At 42.0% G+C, this 18077-nt stretch overlaps 1 protein-coding gene across 3 annotated transcripts in view; it reads left to right on the top strand.

Moving 5' to 3' along the window:
- The window catches only part of SEMA5B (semaphorin 5B), a 185624-nt gene that overhangs the window by 92017 nt on the left and 75530 nt on the right, over window positions 1-18077 (top strand). For all 3 annotated transcript variants that reach the window (XM_085311013.1, XM_085311014.1, XM_085311016.1), the window contains exon 5: window positions 13259-13321. In XM_085311013.1, coding sequence (XP_085167139.1) covers window positions 13259-13321 — 63 coding nt within the window. The remainder of the gene's footprint in view (window positions 1-13258; window positions 13322-18077) is intronic.

The following is an 18077-nucleotide window of genomic DNA, read 5'->3' as shown; positions in this document are numbered from 1 at the left end:
GGCTATCAGAGAATTGTTTTATATTCCCTCATCTTAAGTATCAGACATGTTTTTCAAAACTTACTTGTAGAATCTTTGACCTTGGTTGAGGTTAAATACAAGTCTTTTGGAAGAGAGGTAAGGGAAGAGACAGGTGGCAGGGGGAATGTAAGGGCAGGACTCAAAGTGAAGGAAATTGGAAAATAAATCCTGGGTTGGCAGGAAAGTGCAGGTTGGAGAACAGATCCAAGAGGAGCAGGGCGGAAGGAATAAAAGACACTGCATCAGACTYGTCTTTGCAGTAGAAGGAGCAAATACATTTCTTGTTGAGATAAAGCTTGGCAGAGTTCACTAGAGCATCAGGTGCTGACGTCTGGTGTTGGAGAAGAAGAGGCAGAAGCAAGGCAAACTGTGACAGACCAAGCAGGGAGTCTGAAGGCATCTGTTTCTGAGCCTTTGGAGGACGCTAGATGGAAGGATGCTTMACGAAGCGGTGGGGCTCTGCTTGCRTACTGCCGCAGCAGACCGGAACTGCTTCCTGCTGGGGTGGCAGGAGGGGATTTTGCTGGAAATATGGGAGCTTTTGTCTGTGGTAGGATGGAGAGGACAGCCATCTTCTGTAATTTGCAGTCCTGTTTTGATTCAAACTATTGCACACTGCCATGTTGCAACAATAAATGTGAAGCTTGAGAAAAGAGACCATTTGGACTCTTGATAAATCAGTGCCATCACTTTTTCTCCAGACTGGCTCCTCGTGTTTCTCTGAGAGCAGTGTCTGATTTTGCTTTGATCAAGTGCTGAACTCCAGTCACCACACGCACGCTAGCAACGTGRTTGTATATGAAGAGTGAGGCCTTGGGTGTAGAAGTAAAGAAACCAGGAGATTCAGGTCCTGTCTGGCCTGTCATTTCTCCACTGGCCACTGAAAGAGTTGCTGTATGTCACGGAGGTAGAAATGTAGCCTGCTTGGAGCCTTCCAGTGTATCTAGACTGGATGGATGTTGGTTTCAGACTTAAGTGGAATTGCTGTGGAGAGGAGYTGGGGGCCAGGTATGAGGAAATCAACGCTGCTGGGTCTTTACTTTCTTAGTATTTAAGTGTTCCTTGCTGATGGTGCACAGATGGTCTTAGATTAAGGAAAAACATGCCAGAACTGCAGGCTGGGCTCAGATTGGAGAGTTAAGCTTGACATGAAACAAGCAGAAGGCTGTAATTAGCTTATCAAGAGCATTAGGCACCTGGTGGAGGAAAGCAGATATGTAATGCACAATGTAGCTGTAACACAATAAAAMAGATACTGAAATCTGTTTTATGAAGCTTGGGAGACTTTTTGTTGCTGACTTCCTCTTCCASCCCAGCCTGGTAACGTCTGAAAGGTTCAACTTATTCTTGGTTATTAGCGGTTTATGAGAAGTGACATTTTGTGACAGTTTGTGATGCTGAGCACCAAACCTCRTAGAAGCCAGAGAGTGTAAAGGTCAAAATCAAGGTGCATTGCCAAAAATTTTCCTGGGAAGCTTGCACCACAATTGCTTGTGCCGCATATGTGCTCTGTGGCTGTACTTACCAGCCATCTCTGTCCTCCCTTTTGTTCTTTCTGCCTGTTTTTGCAACCACATGTTGTTTTTCATCTTAACCCAAGGATACAGGCTCTTTGGGGCAAGGATTGTCATTTAATTTTATGTAGAAATGTCTAGCAGAGTGCAGCTGAGAATTCCATGTACTGCCACCATGCGTGTCAAAATCGTAGTTCCTAGGAGCAGTGGTCCAGATCCTTTCTCTACATATGCAAAACAAATGGAAATTCTAATATAACCCTGCTGAATTAAATAGGGAAAGTACAAAGATTCCTTCTCAGCAGAGAATTTAGTGTTTTTTTCTCCTCCTATTCTTAAGTACTATCTCAAAAGCTATAACTTTAAAATGGAGTAGAGCAGGAGTGAGAGTCTGGTTTCACTTATGTTCCCTGTGGTACAGGCAGGCTCAGACGGGATCTCTGTTTTCAGCTTGCCTTGCAAAACTTTCCCAGTCTCTCTGGCTTGCATGAAACTGGCCTTGGCTAATTAAAGTAATCTCAAAGCTTTCATTTGGTCTCAATAATGCATCTTTCACTTAATTAAAGATTTCCACTCCCTTTTTTCCCTTTTGGTTGCACTACACCAAGCTTAAGTGCACAACCAGAGAAGAATGTTGATAGGATAAGTTGAATTGCATGCACATTTATTTGTTTAATTGCACGCTGCCCTCTTTTTTCAAGTTAACACAGGACTAAGCTCATGTTGAACCTCTTATCCAATTTAATGAGAATATATTGCAGTGTTTGTCATCTGAAAGAGTATTAGGCCCCCCTGATGMAACAGATGCAATTTCACTAAGGAGAAACAGGAGGCACAGAACAGTGAGAATGTGATATTGAGTTCTTCATTAGTCTCTGTAATACTGCAGGATGTGCTGATTTTGCTTCCTGAATCTCAAACTAAGAGAATCAGACCCAAACTGGGCATTTTTCTCAGCTCATTTCGTCTCCTTCTCAAAGTAAACAAATAAATGCTAAACAAGTATATGTCGTGATGTAACCTGAGGAAGAAGGAAGATTTTCACAACTATTTTGGAAAGCTTGCAACACACAGAGGTGTCACATGTGCTTCAGTGATTACATTTTCAKTTTGAAGCATGTATGGGAAGATTGCTTTCACAGCTGAACTTTTCATATGGGTGCACAAAAATGCASTCAGTTGACTGTGCAGGATTTGTCCATTCTGTCTCAGAAGTGGAGAAAGAAAAGCATGTATAGTGGGGAACCCGTAACATCTCTACATAGCAGCGAGCTTCWAAGAGGCACAATGTCAAGGAAACTCAGAGCAGAAAAATGAAGGAGAATAAAATCTCCTTGCTTGATGCAGAAATACAAAGGAGACTATAGCCATGCTAAATTGATTTTGTAGTGAATATGGGCTGGTCCATTGGAAGGGTTTTTGAACCTCCTATTCCAGAAATCATTGTGCAAAACAGTGAGAGGAAGCTGTTTAGAAGTCTTGTCACATCCATCAGTGGAGCCCACAAAAAGGAAGGAGGGATTTAGTTCTGAATGGCGACTCGGCTAAGGAACATAAAGGGGTGGAGATGGACATCTTTTGGTGGTAGAGGAGCCTCAAAGGAAGAATTGCCTCCATTTTGCCAGCAGCAACCATTGCTGTGATGCCTTTCATGGATGTGCTTCTTAGAAATAGCTTGTTGCACCTTGTCTGTAGCGACTGGAAAAAAAAAAGAATAAAAAAACTGTTCTTTGCAGAATAAATAGTGCTGTTGGTTTGAGAAACTGCACTGCAGGGTGTCTACCTGTCCAGTGTCAACCCCACCAATGTGTGCTTGGCTGTACTTACATTCCTGATCTGGGCTTGACTGCAGTGGAATTTTTCCTTAATCATTTCTGAYGGAGTGTATTTTAACCTCTTTATTTAGTTCATTTATTGATTTATCATATAATCTTATGTCTTTGCAATCTCCAGTGCATTTAGTAAATGTTTGTTGTCATAAGCTGTAAGTTGAATGTGACATGGCAAGAAACCAAAATCTACTCTGGATGTTAATTACCCACTATGCTAAAAGYCTTGTCTCAGTTTCTGTATGCTTTTGATCTTCAGTAATAGGAAACACTAAGTCATCCTTCCCTAACATCTTCCATGCTGTCCTCTGGTTCTGGATGTTGTCATTCATTCTAAACTGGCTACGGGCAAGTGCTTTAAGGTCTCTTTTTACTTTTCATGTTGAATGTCCCAGTTAACTAAGACCACCAATTTGCATTTGGCCCAATATATGCATTTGCATATGTAAAAGCAATAGAAAAATTGAATGGGTTAGATTGTTTTTAGAAGAGATAAGCATTCCCATATAGCAGTTGCAACTAAATCATTGCAGTGCTAAGTATTTTCAAACAAAATCAAGTGGATCATCAGCAAAATGAAATCATTGTCACAGACTGGTGTTTTTCTTTGCTTCAAATGAGAAAAATACAAAGAATAGGTGTTGGAAACAGAAGTCCAATGCCATCTTTATCCATATTCTCCAGAGTGGTATCTTTCTTCCAAAGTAATATCTTGGCCTGCTCATCTAACATTGCTGYATAAATACGTAGCTGTCAGTGTGAGCTCAGCGTAGAGCCGCAGCAGAGCGTGTTCCTTGCTTTACCCTTCTGYACAGCGCTGCAACTGAGCTGTTGCTAAAACCGGCAATCTGGGCACCGTTCTTGATTTCCACAATCCCTTCTCTCCAGGTGTGGCGTCTGTTAAGATATAGCCTTAGCTCCCACTTAGCTTCCACTGCTTTCCCCTTTCTCTGTCCTTCGTGGGCTTGCTCATGTGCAACACAGCCTGCCTCTCACTTCGCATGAGGGGTCCTCCCCACTTTGCATCAGCCCATGAAGCCAGCATCTCTGCCAGCTTTGCTCACGTGTGCCTTCTCCCCTTGCTTTCTATCAGGCTGCATCTCGGAAGGCCAGTCGTGTCAGTGGTATGCCAAGACCCTGGTCTCTTGAGCTCTTCTGCTCTGCTGTTTCTTTGTGCTTCGCTGGCTGTTGCCAGCTGAGGTCCTGCGTGTGAGGCTTTGCTTATAATCCGCCTGGCAAGGTTGTCTGTGTTCAGGGCTTTTGCAGGAGCTTGCACAGGGGGTCCTGGGCCATTATGAAAGTTCCTAGGCGCTTAGATACTACTGTGAAAACAGCAGTTATAGATGATAGACAAAGCAAGCTCAAAATTTCATTATCTAAAAAAGCTCAATTTTAGCAGAAAAGCTAATTCTGCTCTGTGTGGAACTGAGCATCAAGTTACGAATGTTTTACACCAGGGTTATTGAGAGGATGCGTAAAGCACTGGCAAATCAATCTATGTGTTTCAAATATGAATTTTAACTTGACAACCTAGTTCTCCAAGGATGAGCTGGCTGCTGCAATATAAGCTGTCCTTTGTATCCTAAAATTTGTAAAGAGCTGAAAAGTAGAGGTTGTAACCTCGATGTGATTATCTGTATTTATTGTTTATCTTGCAAAATATCATTTTACTTTTAGTACTTGGTACTTCTTTACTAAAGCTTTGGACAACTATGTTAATAATAAAACCTTGCATTTGTACAGTGCTTTCCATCTGGGTATGCTTTAGAAACCGCGATCTGTTAAGCCTTATACAGTACTCCTTTCAGATAAGGAAATGCATGGTCTGGAGTTGTAAATTCCTACCTGACTTGGCAGAGAGAGGGGAGTGTCTGATTTACAGACTTTATGTTATTTAATAGATTCCCCTGTAGGACAAATGGAACTTGAAAGCACCAAAACTCAAACTTGTTTTTTTTTTCCCCCTAAGTTACGGATTGTGGCCTTGCCCTAAGATGACAGAGCAGATCAGAGGAAGGAGAGGACCTAAGGGCACGGCATCTTGGCAGTTGTTCTAGTTTCCAAACCCTCTCCCTCTGCACGTCACCAGTTCAGTGGGTGCATTTTGTGATACTGCTTGCATAAAAATGCTAAAAACATGTTTCGTGCTAGACAGGGRCCGTCTCGAGTCCTCAAGAGAGTAGAGTTTAGTTCTCAGCTCTGCTTCTGACCTGCTCCATGGCTTTTCCTAGGCAGTTGACCTCTCTGTGCTTCTGATTTTCCCCTCCTACTGTGTGCCTGTGTTGTCTTTTTAGCTTGTAAGTGCTCTTAGACAGAAATTCTTTCCTCGCTGTATGTTTGTTTATTGCCAAGAAATACAAGGTCACGATCGCAGTTCATGTCTCTACGTGCTCCTGTAATACAAGTAAATAACAAAGGATTTTGAAGCTGTGAAAGTGAGAAAATAAGTAACATTGACCATCCAAGAAGAACTTAAAGCAGCTGAGACACTTTCCCCTGGAAAGGAGTGAGGCAGGTTTGCGGTCGAACACAGATCCTCCCTGCAGGCACAGACACGGCGCAGAGCTACAGGAGCTTCCTGATGTCACCGCTCCTCAGGAGAGCCCTGCTGCTGCTGTGCGCTCTGCTCAAGCATTTTGCCTTGCGTGGACAGAGTAGGAGACCCTGACTTAGCGAATGCAGATAACTCCTTAAGGTGGGGTAACTTCATCAGAGAAGGYAGAGCTCACATGCCTGGAGGCTGGGGACTTGTTCTGCTAGGTAGTATTTAGATGCTCTGCCCGGATGTGCATACAACCTGAATACATAAAGCAGGAGGACAGACTCTATTCTAAACCAGTGATGCCCAAGGATGAAACATGGTTGGTTGAAGTAATACAACCAGCAAAGGGAAYGTAGTCAGTCCTGCTGGGAAGTCTCTCCCTGTCTAGGAAGTGCAGATGTAGTCAATTTGTGTAATTTTTGTGCAACAGGTGAGCCAGAACTTTCTCGGGGCAATTGCATTTTTCATTAAAATGATGTGRTAAGAGTCCGTGAGACACAGAGGTGTATGAGCCCTGGTTGCTATTCCTTGGGCTGAGGTAGAGATCTAATATTAAAATGAGAAAGTCCTTCTTTCTGATGAATTATTCGTTCCTTACTAGGCTTGCATCTCGCATCCACTTCTGTTCTCGCATAGAGTGAACGCGTTGAGTAGCCAACAAATACCAGGCCAGAATCAATCCCAGGATAATAACAGGCTGACTTCCGTTTATATAGAGAAGGTCTGATTCAGAAATTAGGGTTGTGGGATGGGAACAGGAGCCCACTGATGAATTTTTTGCATGTTTGCCAACCCCTGAATGTTACATTTTGAGGTCTTTCCTAGGTGACTTATGATCCAGCCACTTCCAGAAGAGCCATGTGGCTGTGCCAGTCACTGTCGATACGCACTCTGGGTACTTAGTTTAAGTGAAGCATACAGCTTGAGTTTTATCACATCCTAAAGGGTCTGAGATCACTTAAGGGRAATCAATTAATTTGATAAAACACAATGCAATTCCCTTCACCCACGTCCCCCCTAAAATGAATTGACTAAATACTGTGATAATTCCTCATAGCTGTCACTGCATGCAGCAGTGGTCTGTAATTTGTGTACTGCGGTATGCAGCTGAACTGACTCTTTATTGAAATTTGGCATTATGTTCTTCTGGAATTAGTTATCTGTTTATCAGACATGTTTATCACAGTTTTAATAAATTACCTGTACTGGAACTTTAGAAACGGCCTCTAGGGTATTAAGCTACTGCTCTCTGTTATTAAGAAGTTAGATTTCAATAAGTTTTATTTATAGAGCCTTTAAAGGTGCCTTGTACTTAAGAGACAAAAGCCAATGCTTCAAAAAGGAATTTAACTTTCCAGTTATAGAATAAAGCAGCAAGTCTTTATGGAGAAGTCCTGGAGAATTTAATAAATAAGAAGAAGCTAAAGTTATGTAGAAATGTTTTTACAGTAAGTTTTATAGAAGCATAAGTTAAGCAAGAACCTTTACATGGATTTTCATGGTCCAATCTTTAGAACTCTTTTGGATATTTCTTATTTAAGTGCTGTAAGAACCAGTATTTACCTGTTTCTTTTAAGTGCTGTAAAATTTGCCCAAGGAAGGCTAGATCAACACTGTCACTGTTTTGTGTGGARACTGCAAAGTGTATAGAAACACAGAAATAAACTTATAAAATGGATTTGTCAACATCAGCAAGAATCTATGGCTTATATTTTAGAGATCTGAAATCTTTTCATCTTTATGGATGAAAAGGTTCAGGGTGATACCCCGTAGGGGAATGAACTGTCTTCTGAGCAGTCGCTGCCTAAAGGTCTTGATCTGCAACCCAATTTAGCAAAGTCCTTAAGTATCGGCTTAAACTAACCTGAGGTAGTAAAGTATGTAAATATGTGCTTTATTTCCATTGAAGTGAGTGGATGTTAAATGCTGTGCAGAAATATGGCCCCTCCATGTGCCTGTCTYCCCAGAACTGGAGAAAATTTTCCATACCTTTCTATGAAATGAGCTGATCCAAAAACAATTTGAAAATGTAAATAAGAAATGCAGAGATTTTGAATTGGATTAAGGACTAGAGGAAGCTGCTTTTGGAGCAAGTCTTTTTTCCAGTGAATATACTAGTGCCTTGTGCAGTGGTTGGAAAAGAAGATGAAAATAAATATGCAGGRAAAGAAATGACTCTGCCAGCTCGGGTCTCTGGTGCACAATAACTGTCATATCACAACGCCTCCTGCCTTCCCTTCTTCRTGTATAACTCAGCAAAGGGTTATGTGACTGGCAGCGTCTGCTCCGGGCGCCCTACACGGCTCAAGTGCAGAACCAAAATCACCTCTTACCCCTTGGGCAGATTGAAAAGTCTCCTGTGTGCATTGCGGAGGGCTGATGGAAATGGAAGTTCCTGCCGTGAGCAGTCCCCRCGGACCTGAACCCTGACACATCGCACTGCTTCTGCTTCTGCTGACCTTAGCAGGAACCTGGGCAGCTCGGTACCTTTGGGGAAATGCTGGGCGTCTTGAAGAATCAATCCTTTTTTATTTATTTATTTTTCAGTCAGCCTCTCCTTGCTCTTTCAGCCACTTCCAATCATAAACAGTGTAAGTTTTGTGTTACACATTTCTCCCTTAATAGGAGAGAACAACATGATTCTGAGCCTGTCTGCAGGCACGTGGGGCTGCCAGTAGCTTGTATGGAGCACTTGTCTAATGGAAGTGAGGTTGGTAACAGATGGATAGGATTGCCATAAAGAGACTTTAGAAATTAAAAATGGGTTTAATTTACCCARTAAAAATGCATGTAGCTTATTCTCTTCCAGTCTTCACTTTTCTTTTTTAAAACAGCATTTTGATTTGGAGCAAGAAAACCGCACCTCTGTTGTACAAGTGCAGTGCGGGGATTAACATATGCTTAATCAACTAAATTCCTATGTGGTATCTGAAGTAATTAGAAATTGCTGGCCTGAATGTAAAATCTGGTCCATAAAAGTTGAGGAGGCTTCCACATCAGCATTTGGGGATGCACATGACTGTTGACAACAGGACTTCCTAGGAACAGGCAGGTAGTGCAGGTAATTAAATAAATGTATCTAGAAAGCTTTTCTCAGCAGTGTGCGCTGAATAACTGATGTGACAGCATAGAATTTCTAGATCACTTTTGATCTGCAGTTTGTACAGGAAGCAAACTTTGATGCTCATAATTTATTAGAAAAGACATTTACTCTTTCTGCATCTGAGCATGACATTTGAATGTTCAGATTTGCACCACACTTTGCCATTGTGACCCATTTGGCCCATTTCTGTTAATCTATAGTTGGCCARTGTTGCACCATGTATCCGCAGTGGTTTGAATGCATCTCCGCTGATTGTTCTCCTTCATGTGACTTCCTAAAGATGCAGAAATATACCCTCTCCCCCTTCCTTTTCAAGAAAATCTGTCTGCATAGAACWCAAGAACAGAAATAAGTAGAGATGGGAAGAAGCAGATGCTCATGCAAATATGCTGAATAGAAGGCACATTCAATGGCAGCTTCKGTTCAGGGACAAAGTTGCTAATGCTCTGCTGCCTCTCTGCATGGCTGGATGGGCAGTCCTGCTCATGGTTTGCATGGCTCCTRCCTTACACAGCAGCTGCGTTCCTGAGCTAGTTGTTTCAGTTGTATGGCATATGAATCCGAGGTTCCCATATTCTGCACATGCACCATGTGGTTGCATGGGAGACAGAAATTCTGCATTTCTTCTGAAATTGCATGAGAGAAAGGATGCTGGAGAGTTTGTGAGGGGGTAATGTGAGGAGCTGGGTTGCTCTTGGCAAGGAGTTAAGGGAAGATGTTGATGTCCTGTCACCCTGACATCCTAAATATGTGTCTGCTTAGTTGCTTAGGCATGTGGCAGATAGGAAAGCCACTAGGAGAAAGCATATTGTCCCATGTTCATATGTAGACTTGCTACTAGTTTTTGTCACATCTTTATCCAGGCTCTGTTTTCCATGATCCGTGCCATGAAAGTTGTTTTACTGCCACGTGGGTTCAGAGGTGTCCACTCTACTGCTTTTGACTGACACATGTAGCAGGAGGTATAGAAATAATCCCAGACAAGTTTTCTGGAGCTGGGAAACTTAAATGGCTCAGACAGCTGAGAAAATGAGTGATAAATTCAGGATGATCACTCAGTGTGGTGACCAGAAATGTGTGATTGGTTTGACCTCAATCAGGAGTGCAGAGTCAGCTTTCAGCAGTAAAAAGAAATTGAAAGTGCATGCCTATATTGCTGTGAAAACTCTGGGCACACACAGCTGAACTAGTTCTACAAATACGATTTGTGCACTTGATGTTCTCCAAGAAAAAGAGAGATTTTTCTGAAGGCTTCTCTGCCCAATGTTCGGGATGTAGTTTGAGTCTAGGACAAAATGAATCTAAGACAGAGGAAGAAAATTTCTTATGGGAAGGAGCAACTCGAGTTGTACATACCAGTGACATGCATGAAGTAGAGCACCAGCATTGCACAGGGAGTTTGAATGAAGAGGCCCAAGGTAACAGAGATGACAAGAGTGTGAAGTTTGAATCTGAAAGGAAACCTGATGATTAGTCAAGTAAGGAAACCCAGGAGGGTTAGAAAACTCATGCAAAGGCCACGAGCTCAGAGTTTGCAGCCTGCTTAAGTTCAGGGGTTCCAGCCCAAAGACTGTGACCGCAGATGTGCGAGGGCTCCTGGGAGCCCAATGGAAAGATTTATCTGGGCTGCAGGTCGTCTGACTGGAGCATGTTGATACCTTGAAGTACAATTATTTAAACATACATTAGCTGCYTGGCCTTGCAATTGTATTTTTACTGTTGACAAAAGTAGAGGGATAGTGTAGTGGTTATCACATCTGCTTTACATGCTGAAGGTCCTGGGTTGAAGCCCCAGTGGAACCAGCAACAGGAAAGCTGTGGGGGGTTGGACTAGATGATCTCCAGAGGTCCCTTCCAACCATACTGATTCTGTGAAATTCTGTGAAGATGTTCTGCACTGCTGGGTCATTTRTATTGTCTTTGAGTCACTTGAGGTCACTGGAGTTACTCAATCCTCAAACTAATACCTCCCTGCCCTTCTAAAGACATGTGTGGGACTTGTARAACATGCTTGAGATTGCTATATTGCTTAATTATCCTCATAACTAATGAAATGCACACTGAGTAATGGTGCAGTCATAAACAACATGTTCCCATAATTTGGGCCATCACCAAGAACTTCTGTTATCACTCAATTCATCAAGATGGTGCTTCAAAAAAGCTGAAGGGCAGTGTAGTTTAGTAAAAGAAACTATTTCACCACTAAGAACATAGCTAGAGGCATAAATGCTCTGACATGAGCTGTTTGGGATGTACCTGGAAGCTCTGTGGTGCAGATRTCTGGCAGGAGGAGCTAGGTGTCCCCTAGGAGGCTGAATTCTGCTCTGTTAGGTTGCTAMAGTCCCAGAAGACGCAGAGCTTTTGTTGAGAAACAACACCGATTGCTGAAGTAACCAATGATTTTTTTTTTTTCATTTTATCCTGTCAAATATAGTCCGGGTCAGCTGGGGCTGTGTCCCTGTTTTTAAGATGGAAAGAAGAGCCACCTAATAAGCTCTAATGGGGAGTTTTTGTATTAAGCTTGTCAAAAAATGATCCAGGGAACAAGAATACTATGGTTAGATGGATGTGGCCAGAACTGGACTGAGAATCAAAATGCTGCTGAGTAATGATTCTGCAGATGTTGAGGATCCCTGGGAGTCACCAGTCAAAATTCCTCACGCTACTATAATGGTTTATCAGAATGAGCTTTCTCTTCTGATGACGTATTCCCTCTCAGGATGTGGCTGACATGATCCTTTCCAGAGAAGACTTATCTCAGTTCTCACAAAAGCACTTCTGAGGCTCAAGCTTTTGGCCTTCAGCCTGGCTTGGATTACAGTACATGGGAGGTATTTCCCAACCAATTCCCACAGAAAGATCTCTGCTGTTCCCTTCTCCCACCAGATCTTTTCATGTGCTTCTAAGGCCTTACTTCAAGCCAAACTGAACTGAATGCTCAACTAACAATACACAAGATACAGTTTTTCAAAGTGAGGTTCCAATATCCCTCCTCCAAATGTTTAATGTAAGTGGATTTCCTGGGTGGTGATACTTCTTGCAGTTATTTATTTACTGAGGGGGAAATTTCAGCCCTTYTTACTGGACTACCATCTTCCTACTGCAACAAGCAGTATTTATCATGTATCAGGGGGACAATTTTTATGGAAATCCAATGTTTAAAAAGATGTATTGGCTGTAGTGAGAAAGTTCAAGAAAAGTTCAGATCCAGACGAAACTTTAAGGCTATTTCCTGTGTTGATAATGCATTGGGGAAAAAAAGGAAAAAAAAAAGAAAAAAAAAAAAAAAAAAAAGAACTCCTGGCTATTTTAGAGCAGTTTTGAGTCTATATATGAACTTGCAAGCCTGGTCTTTCTGTATGTAGCAGAGCTATTTTTCTTGTACTCAGAATGATGTATTGTGTATAGTATGGATTGGAAGTTTATGTGTATTTTCACCTCTGGCTAACAATACCTGCTTGAATTTGTTACCACTATTTTAAAAAAGTGCTGAAGGAAGSAAAATTGCAGAGGACACTGAATGGTTGGGTGTGTTGCTGACATTTTTAAACCTAGGAATTCGAATTCTGTCTGACAGAGTTTTGCTGGATTGACTTTTTTGTGAAGGAAGAGGTCTCTCTGCTCTGAAGAAGTCGGAGTGCCCTTGGTCAAGGCCTTGCAGCCCAATCAAAAGTACTTTCAACCCTAATGCATTTTACTCCACCTCAGGATCTGACTTCATATCTGTTGTGTCACCAGTTGCCATCCCTTTCTCCCTGCTTCCTGTCTCTCCAAGTTAGGCCTTTCAGCTCCCTGTTAYCATTTTGTCCTGCCTACTTTTCTGCATGATTACTTAGAAGGTGATAGTGTGCCACCAGCAGATAAGTACAGAACTTCTGGGCTTTGCTGTAGGGAAGGTTTTTGTCTTGGTGAGAGCTGCACACTCTCTCTCTTTGAAAAGGCAAGGGCTTAGCCTATGGGGGTTGTGTCTTAGACCCTTCCAGTTGAATGATGATCAGAAGTTGTATTTCCATGTAAATTAAAGTCTGTTCTCAGTTAACATTCTAGGTATTTCTACCTCTGGACATTTCATCTATTTATCATTTGTGTGCACTGTGAGCACAGTGGGAATGAGATATATTTACTGTCACAATGATGGTTGTAAATTGGGCTGCATAAGTTGGCTGGAGATACTCAGTCTTGTTTTGGGAGTCTCCAGGTACGGTGGTTTGCTGCACTATCATGTGACCTGTGCTTTTTGGTTTCTCAGGCAACAGCATGGGGTTCAGATGAAGACACCAGGCGGTCCTGTCAAAGTAAAGGAAAAACTGAGGTATGTTTTGCTTTGCTAAAGAGATATACTGTGGGTAAATTTATTTGCGTCATTCCTTCAGAAACCAACACAGGGAGCATCTAACACCAACCTGAGTCTTTGAATCTGTACCTTTTAGAGCTGTCACCACACCTGTGTGAGCACCACAGAGCAAGCCATCTCAAAGCCCCCCCGTCCAATTTATTAGACTTGCACTGCATGAAATTTAAAAATAATTTGAGTGCTGGAGGGGACTCTGGCTGTAATACGTCAAGGAGCAGAGTGGTGTCAAACCAGAAGTAATATTGTGCAGTGGGGCTGAGGCAGTCAGGTCAGCCTCAGTAGTCTCAGTACTCAGCAGTGAGCTGCTGGAGTTCAGCCACGTGGGCTTGTGTTCGATGCTTATCTGCAGTTAGACCTGGTCTTTGTGTAAATCTCATGAACATGAGACTTTAATCTGCTAGCACAAAGCAATTCTTTTCAGGTGGAGTATCAGAGAGTTCTTCAGGAGGCAGGTGCAATCTGGTAAACTACAATTTAAAGCAAGAAGTGTTTGAACTAAGACCTTCTATCCCACAAGTCTGAAGCTTGCAGATATTTCTGATCCAGTAGGACTATATAATTCGGGAAAGCACCATGGATCCTCTTAGGCAAAATGGGCTAGGTTAGGTAAACATCAARTATGGCCAGCCACTAGAAAAAGAACCCAAGTGAAGATGGACAGAATTCAAAAACTCCAAACCCCAAGACACTGTGAATTTCTTCTTTCCTTTAAAGCTGTACTATAAAGAGAGGGTTTTGCCCTATTCTTCCATTGCAAAGTTTGTAAGACTTAAATAGTATTCCATTGTTCATGAAGTATTTGAATTTATAACCCAGAATTATTTTGTCAAACCCCAGATAAAACCTTACATGAGATTCCATGCACTTGGCTGAACACGTTCTASAATAGTTTCAATTTATCTTTTTTATTGTCATGCCAAAGGAAAGCAATGGCCTGAGCATCTTTGCTGCTGCTGCCTCTTCACATTGCGGAGAGTTTGCCAAACTCTTCAGGAGGATAATGCTCTGAACGGCTGAGTTCGTGCACATTGCGATCCAGCGCTTAAATTTGTTCGGTGGGCGCAGTGGTCCTGGGTGTGCAGTTCTGAGGAACAATAAKTAATCAGAGTGTTAGACACTTCTTGACTTACAATTAATGGCAAATAAGGTATTGCCTAAAAATCTAACGAGAGGACACAGAGCTACAAAGAAAGGCAGAAGGATTCTGCAATGGTTAACTAAACTCAGATCTCCCAAGTCTGTATCTTTTCTAACCTGTGTGTGTCCACGGACAAGTCRCTGCTGGGGAGTCTACACTATTCATTGCATTGCAGAGGAACGACTTAGCATTAACTGCAAAAAAATAAAGAGCTTAGCCAGCTGGTGAAGAGCTTTACTCTAGCTAGTAAGTCCAGCTCTGACCCAGTATCTCTGCCCTGGGCTGGGTGAATGCAGCAAGTGAGGACAGCACTAACGTGCGTGTTTCTGTTCCTGCTGTGCAGGGGCGCTGCAAGAGCCAGGGCTTTGTCTGCCTCCGTTCTGCATTGTCAGAACTTGACGAATGGCAATTTTCTACCTTGTACAGATGATTTGATGATAAATACATTATGGATTGTCAGGCACTTAGATATGTGGTGATGGAGGTTAGAAATAAGGAGGACCTTTGGCTCTTGTATTAATTCACAATGTAGTCTGCGTAAGTTATATGATTGATCCATTTTCTATGCCCATTAATAATACATGTATTTTTAGGGTGAGGTTTTCAAAGCCACCTGGTGTATTAAAATGCCTTATTTCCCTTCATTCTTATGCCTGTTGAGTATCTAAATCAGATTCCTTCCACTGCCTAGAAAATCTCTTCTTAAAATACCTAGAGCTTTACCATAAGGAAAATAAATAGTTAAAGCCACACAATGTATACATGTTCAGTATTTCATCACAGAAATATAGTTATTATGGCATGATGGTTACTCTGATCGCCTGTTGGCTACAGAGAAGGGGGATAGGAAGTCTGGATCCCAGATTTAAGGCTAGTAGGTACCATTAGATCATTTCTGTTGACACCTTATGTAACTCTGGCCATAAATTTCACCTACTCATTTTTAAATTGAACTCAACAACTTGTATTTGGCTATTACACCTGGCTACTGCCAGGAAGGCAGGAAGTTTTGAATTGAAGGCCTCAAGCAATGGGCATCCCACTGTGTGCTTTGCTAGCTTGCTCTGATGACTGGTCACCTTCACTGTTAACAGTGTGCACTTTATATCCAGTTTGAATCCGGCTTCAGTTTGGACTGGCTGGGTCTCGTTCTGCCCTTCTCTGCTTGGTTAAAGAGCCCTTTAGTTACCAATATTTATTTTTATATCCTCTTATCGAGTCAATTCTTATGCTTGTTTGATAAACTGAAAAGCTGAGTTCTTCAAGCCTCTTGCTTGAAGTAATTTTTCTACTGCCCTTGAGTACTTTTTATGTCTGTTTTCTGCACACTCTGATTTTTCACCTGTATTCCCTTGTCAATCTCTCTAATATCTGAGTGTGATTAAAATAGTTTTCCACCTCTTATTCACCTCCTCTGTTCATATACCTCTCAGTTTCATAAGCTCTTCGGTCATAAGAGATCATGCAGAATTGCCTAGCCACTGTGACCACCAAATCCTTTTCACAGGTGCTAGTTTCAGCATTTGATCTCCCAGCCTGTACATAGAGCCCTTTTGTTCCTTGCTCTTTAATGTATAATATCTTACAAAAATGTATTTTGTTGGGCCCAGTTCACCAACTAGTCTGGCATATATCACTATTTTGGCCTTATTGTTAATTGTCATTTTCCTAACCTTTGGATTATCCACAGATGTTTGTTAGCTATGACTGAGGAAAATGTTCATATTGGACTATACCATACCTCCTGGAGCCCTGCTAGAAACTCAAGTTTGTGAAACATTTCTCACTGAAGCCTTTTTTTTAGTCCAGTAATGTATTGGATTTTAATCCATTTAATGTATATGTTCGTGATCTTAATTTTAAAATTAATTCTCTATAGTATGTCGTGTGGATTTAAACACCTCAGAAAAGACTTTCATTTATATTGTTACTTTTATCAGCCAAAGCTTGTGAATTCCTCAAAGAATTGCATCTGCTTTATTTTCCATGTCTCTATAGATCCATGCTGGCTTCCATTAGTAATTATTCATATTTTTGCAGCATTTAATAATTGAATCCTGTTTCCTAATCAGTACCTTAAAATCCTCCCCTGAAAACACCCACCTTACTGGTAGACAATGCAGAGAACAAAACCAGTGTCATCCTGCCTTCTTTCTGCCTTCCAAGTGATTTCACCCAGAGGGTGTAGTTAAAATGGGTGATTGATGGAGTGGCAGGGGAAGAGGTCCCACGAGGTCAATATGTATTTAATTTCATTAGAAATAGCTCAGCTTCTAGTTTTTAATTGGTTTGTCTCTGTATAACAGTCCATATCTACCACATCTAAGGAATTTTGACTGATATGGAGAGTTGCGGCTTTCTAAACTTGAGTACTTCAGGCTTTCTCTTGGCTGAACGTAGAATTATTTGGTAACTCTCCAAAAGCCGCACACTGTCATTTTAAAGAGTGAATGGGAACCGTTTGTGAAGAAGGCAATGATCCAGGTCTGCAACATGCTGTCTTAAGAGCTTTGCTTGTGTAGCTCTCAGTAGTGCAGGAGCAAGAAGAAAGATGATGCCATACAATGGCTCTGGAGCAAGACAGACAACGAAGAGAAAYGGCTCATAAGCAGTCCAGCTATTGGCTGTCCCACCAGTATAGTTTCTTCCTGATCTTGGATGATGTCCTCATGCAAGGAGTTCTTACAATACATATGAGTTTACAAAGAAATCCCAGCCCAAGGTTGAAGCTGGACTTAAGACTTAAGCCCAGCTAACTGGGTATGGTGCAGAGATCGCTAGGCTAATGGAAGAATCTTCCATTTCAAGCCTGCAGGTGACAGTGCGTCAAACAGGGGCTGTGCCCTTGGGACTCCAGGGCAGCGGGGAATCTCTGCGCCCCTTACAAATAATAGGCATCCAGATGTGGCCTCCTAGTTCAGTGTAGAGACAGAAATCCTGTCTCTTTCTACTGTAAGTCTGGACAGCAGGAATAATCTGGCTGTTGGCACTGCAGAAGCCCTCTCTGGGTAGAGCAGCAGGGGCATTATCACCTCAGTGATTGATTTTGTTTGATTCACCCCAAAATGACTTCCAATGTGGCTCTGACTTTCTTTTCTGGCAGGCTAGAATAGTCCCGATAATTATGTTGAGGCAGAGCAATGGGTTCTCCTGCCCTATATGTGCTGGCCAAGTCTGGCTGCTCCAGAATAATGTGGAAGGTCTACTTCAGTGGGGGAAAACCTGCCATCATGGTAGATCTTCTGAAACAAGGATTCCTTTCTTCTGCACTGTCTGGATTTTTTAAGGCAGTGTTAAGGTAGCCAGGAGGAGCCAGGTTTGCAAGGAGAGGTAATACYCTGCCCCTGCTGATATAGCTGGGAAGGACAGGCAGGCTTGGGGTTACCGTTCACCAGGTCTTCATCGGTTTTTAATAAAACTTGCTGGTTTAACTCTAGATGTCCTTATTCGCCATATACATTCCCATCTACCTGTTTTTTCTTACTATCATCTGACACTAGTGATCACTTGGCAGTGAGTTCTGCAGATTAACAACATGCTGTGTGAAATTATTTTCATTAATCCGTAGCCCTACAG

The sequence above is a fragment of the Rhea americana genome, unplaced genomic scaffold (assembly GCF_003343005.1).
Source record: "Rhea americana isolate MKP2758 unplaced genomic scaffold, rheAme1 scaffold_33, whole genome shotgun sequence".
Lineage (NCBI taxonomy): Eukaryota > Metazoa > Chordata > Aves > Rheiformes > Rheidae > Rhea > Rhea americana.
The sequence above is the reverse complement of the archived record's forward strand: the minus strand, read 5'-3'. Positions and strand labels throughout refer to the sequence as shown.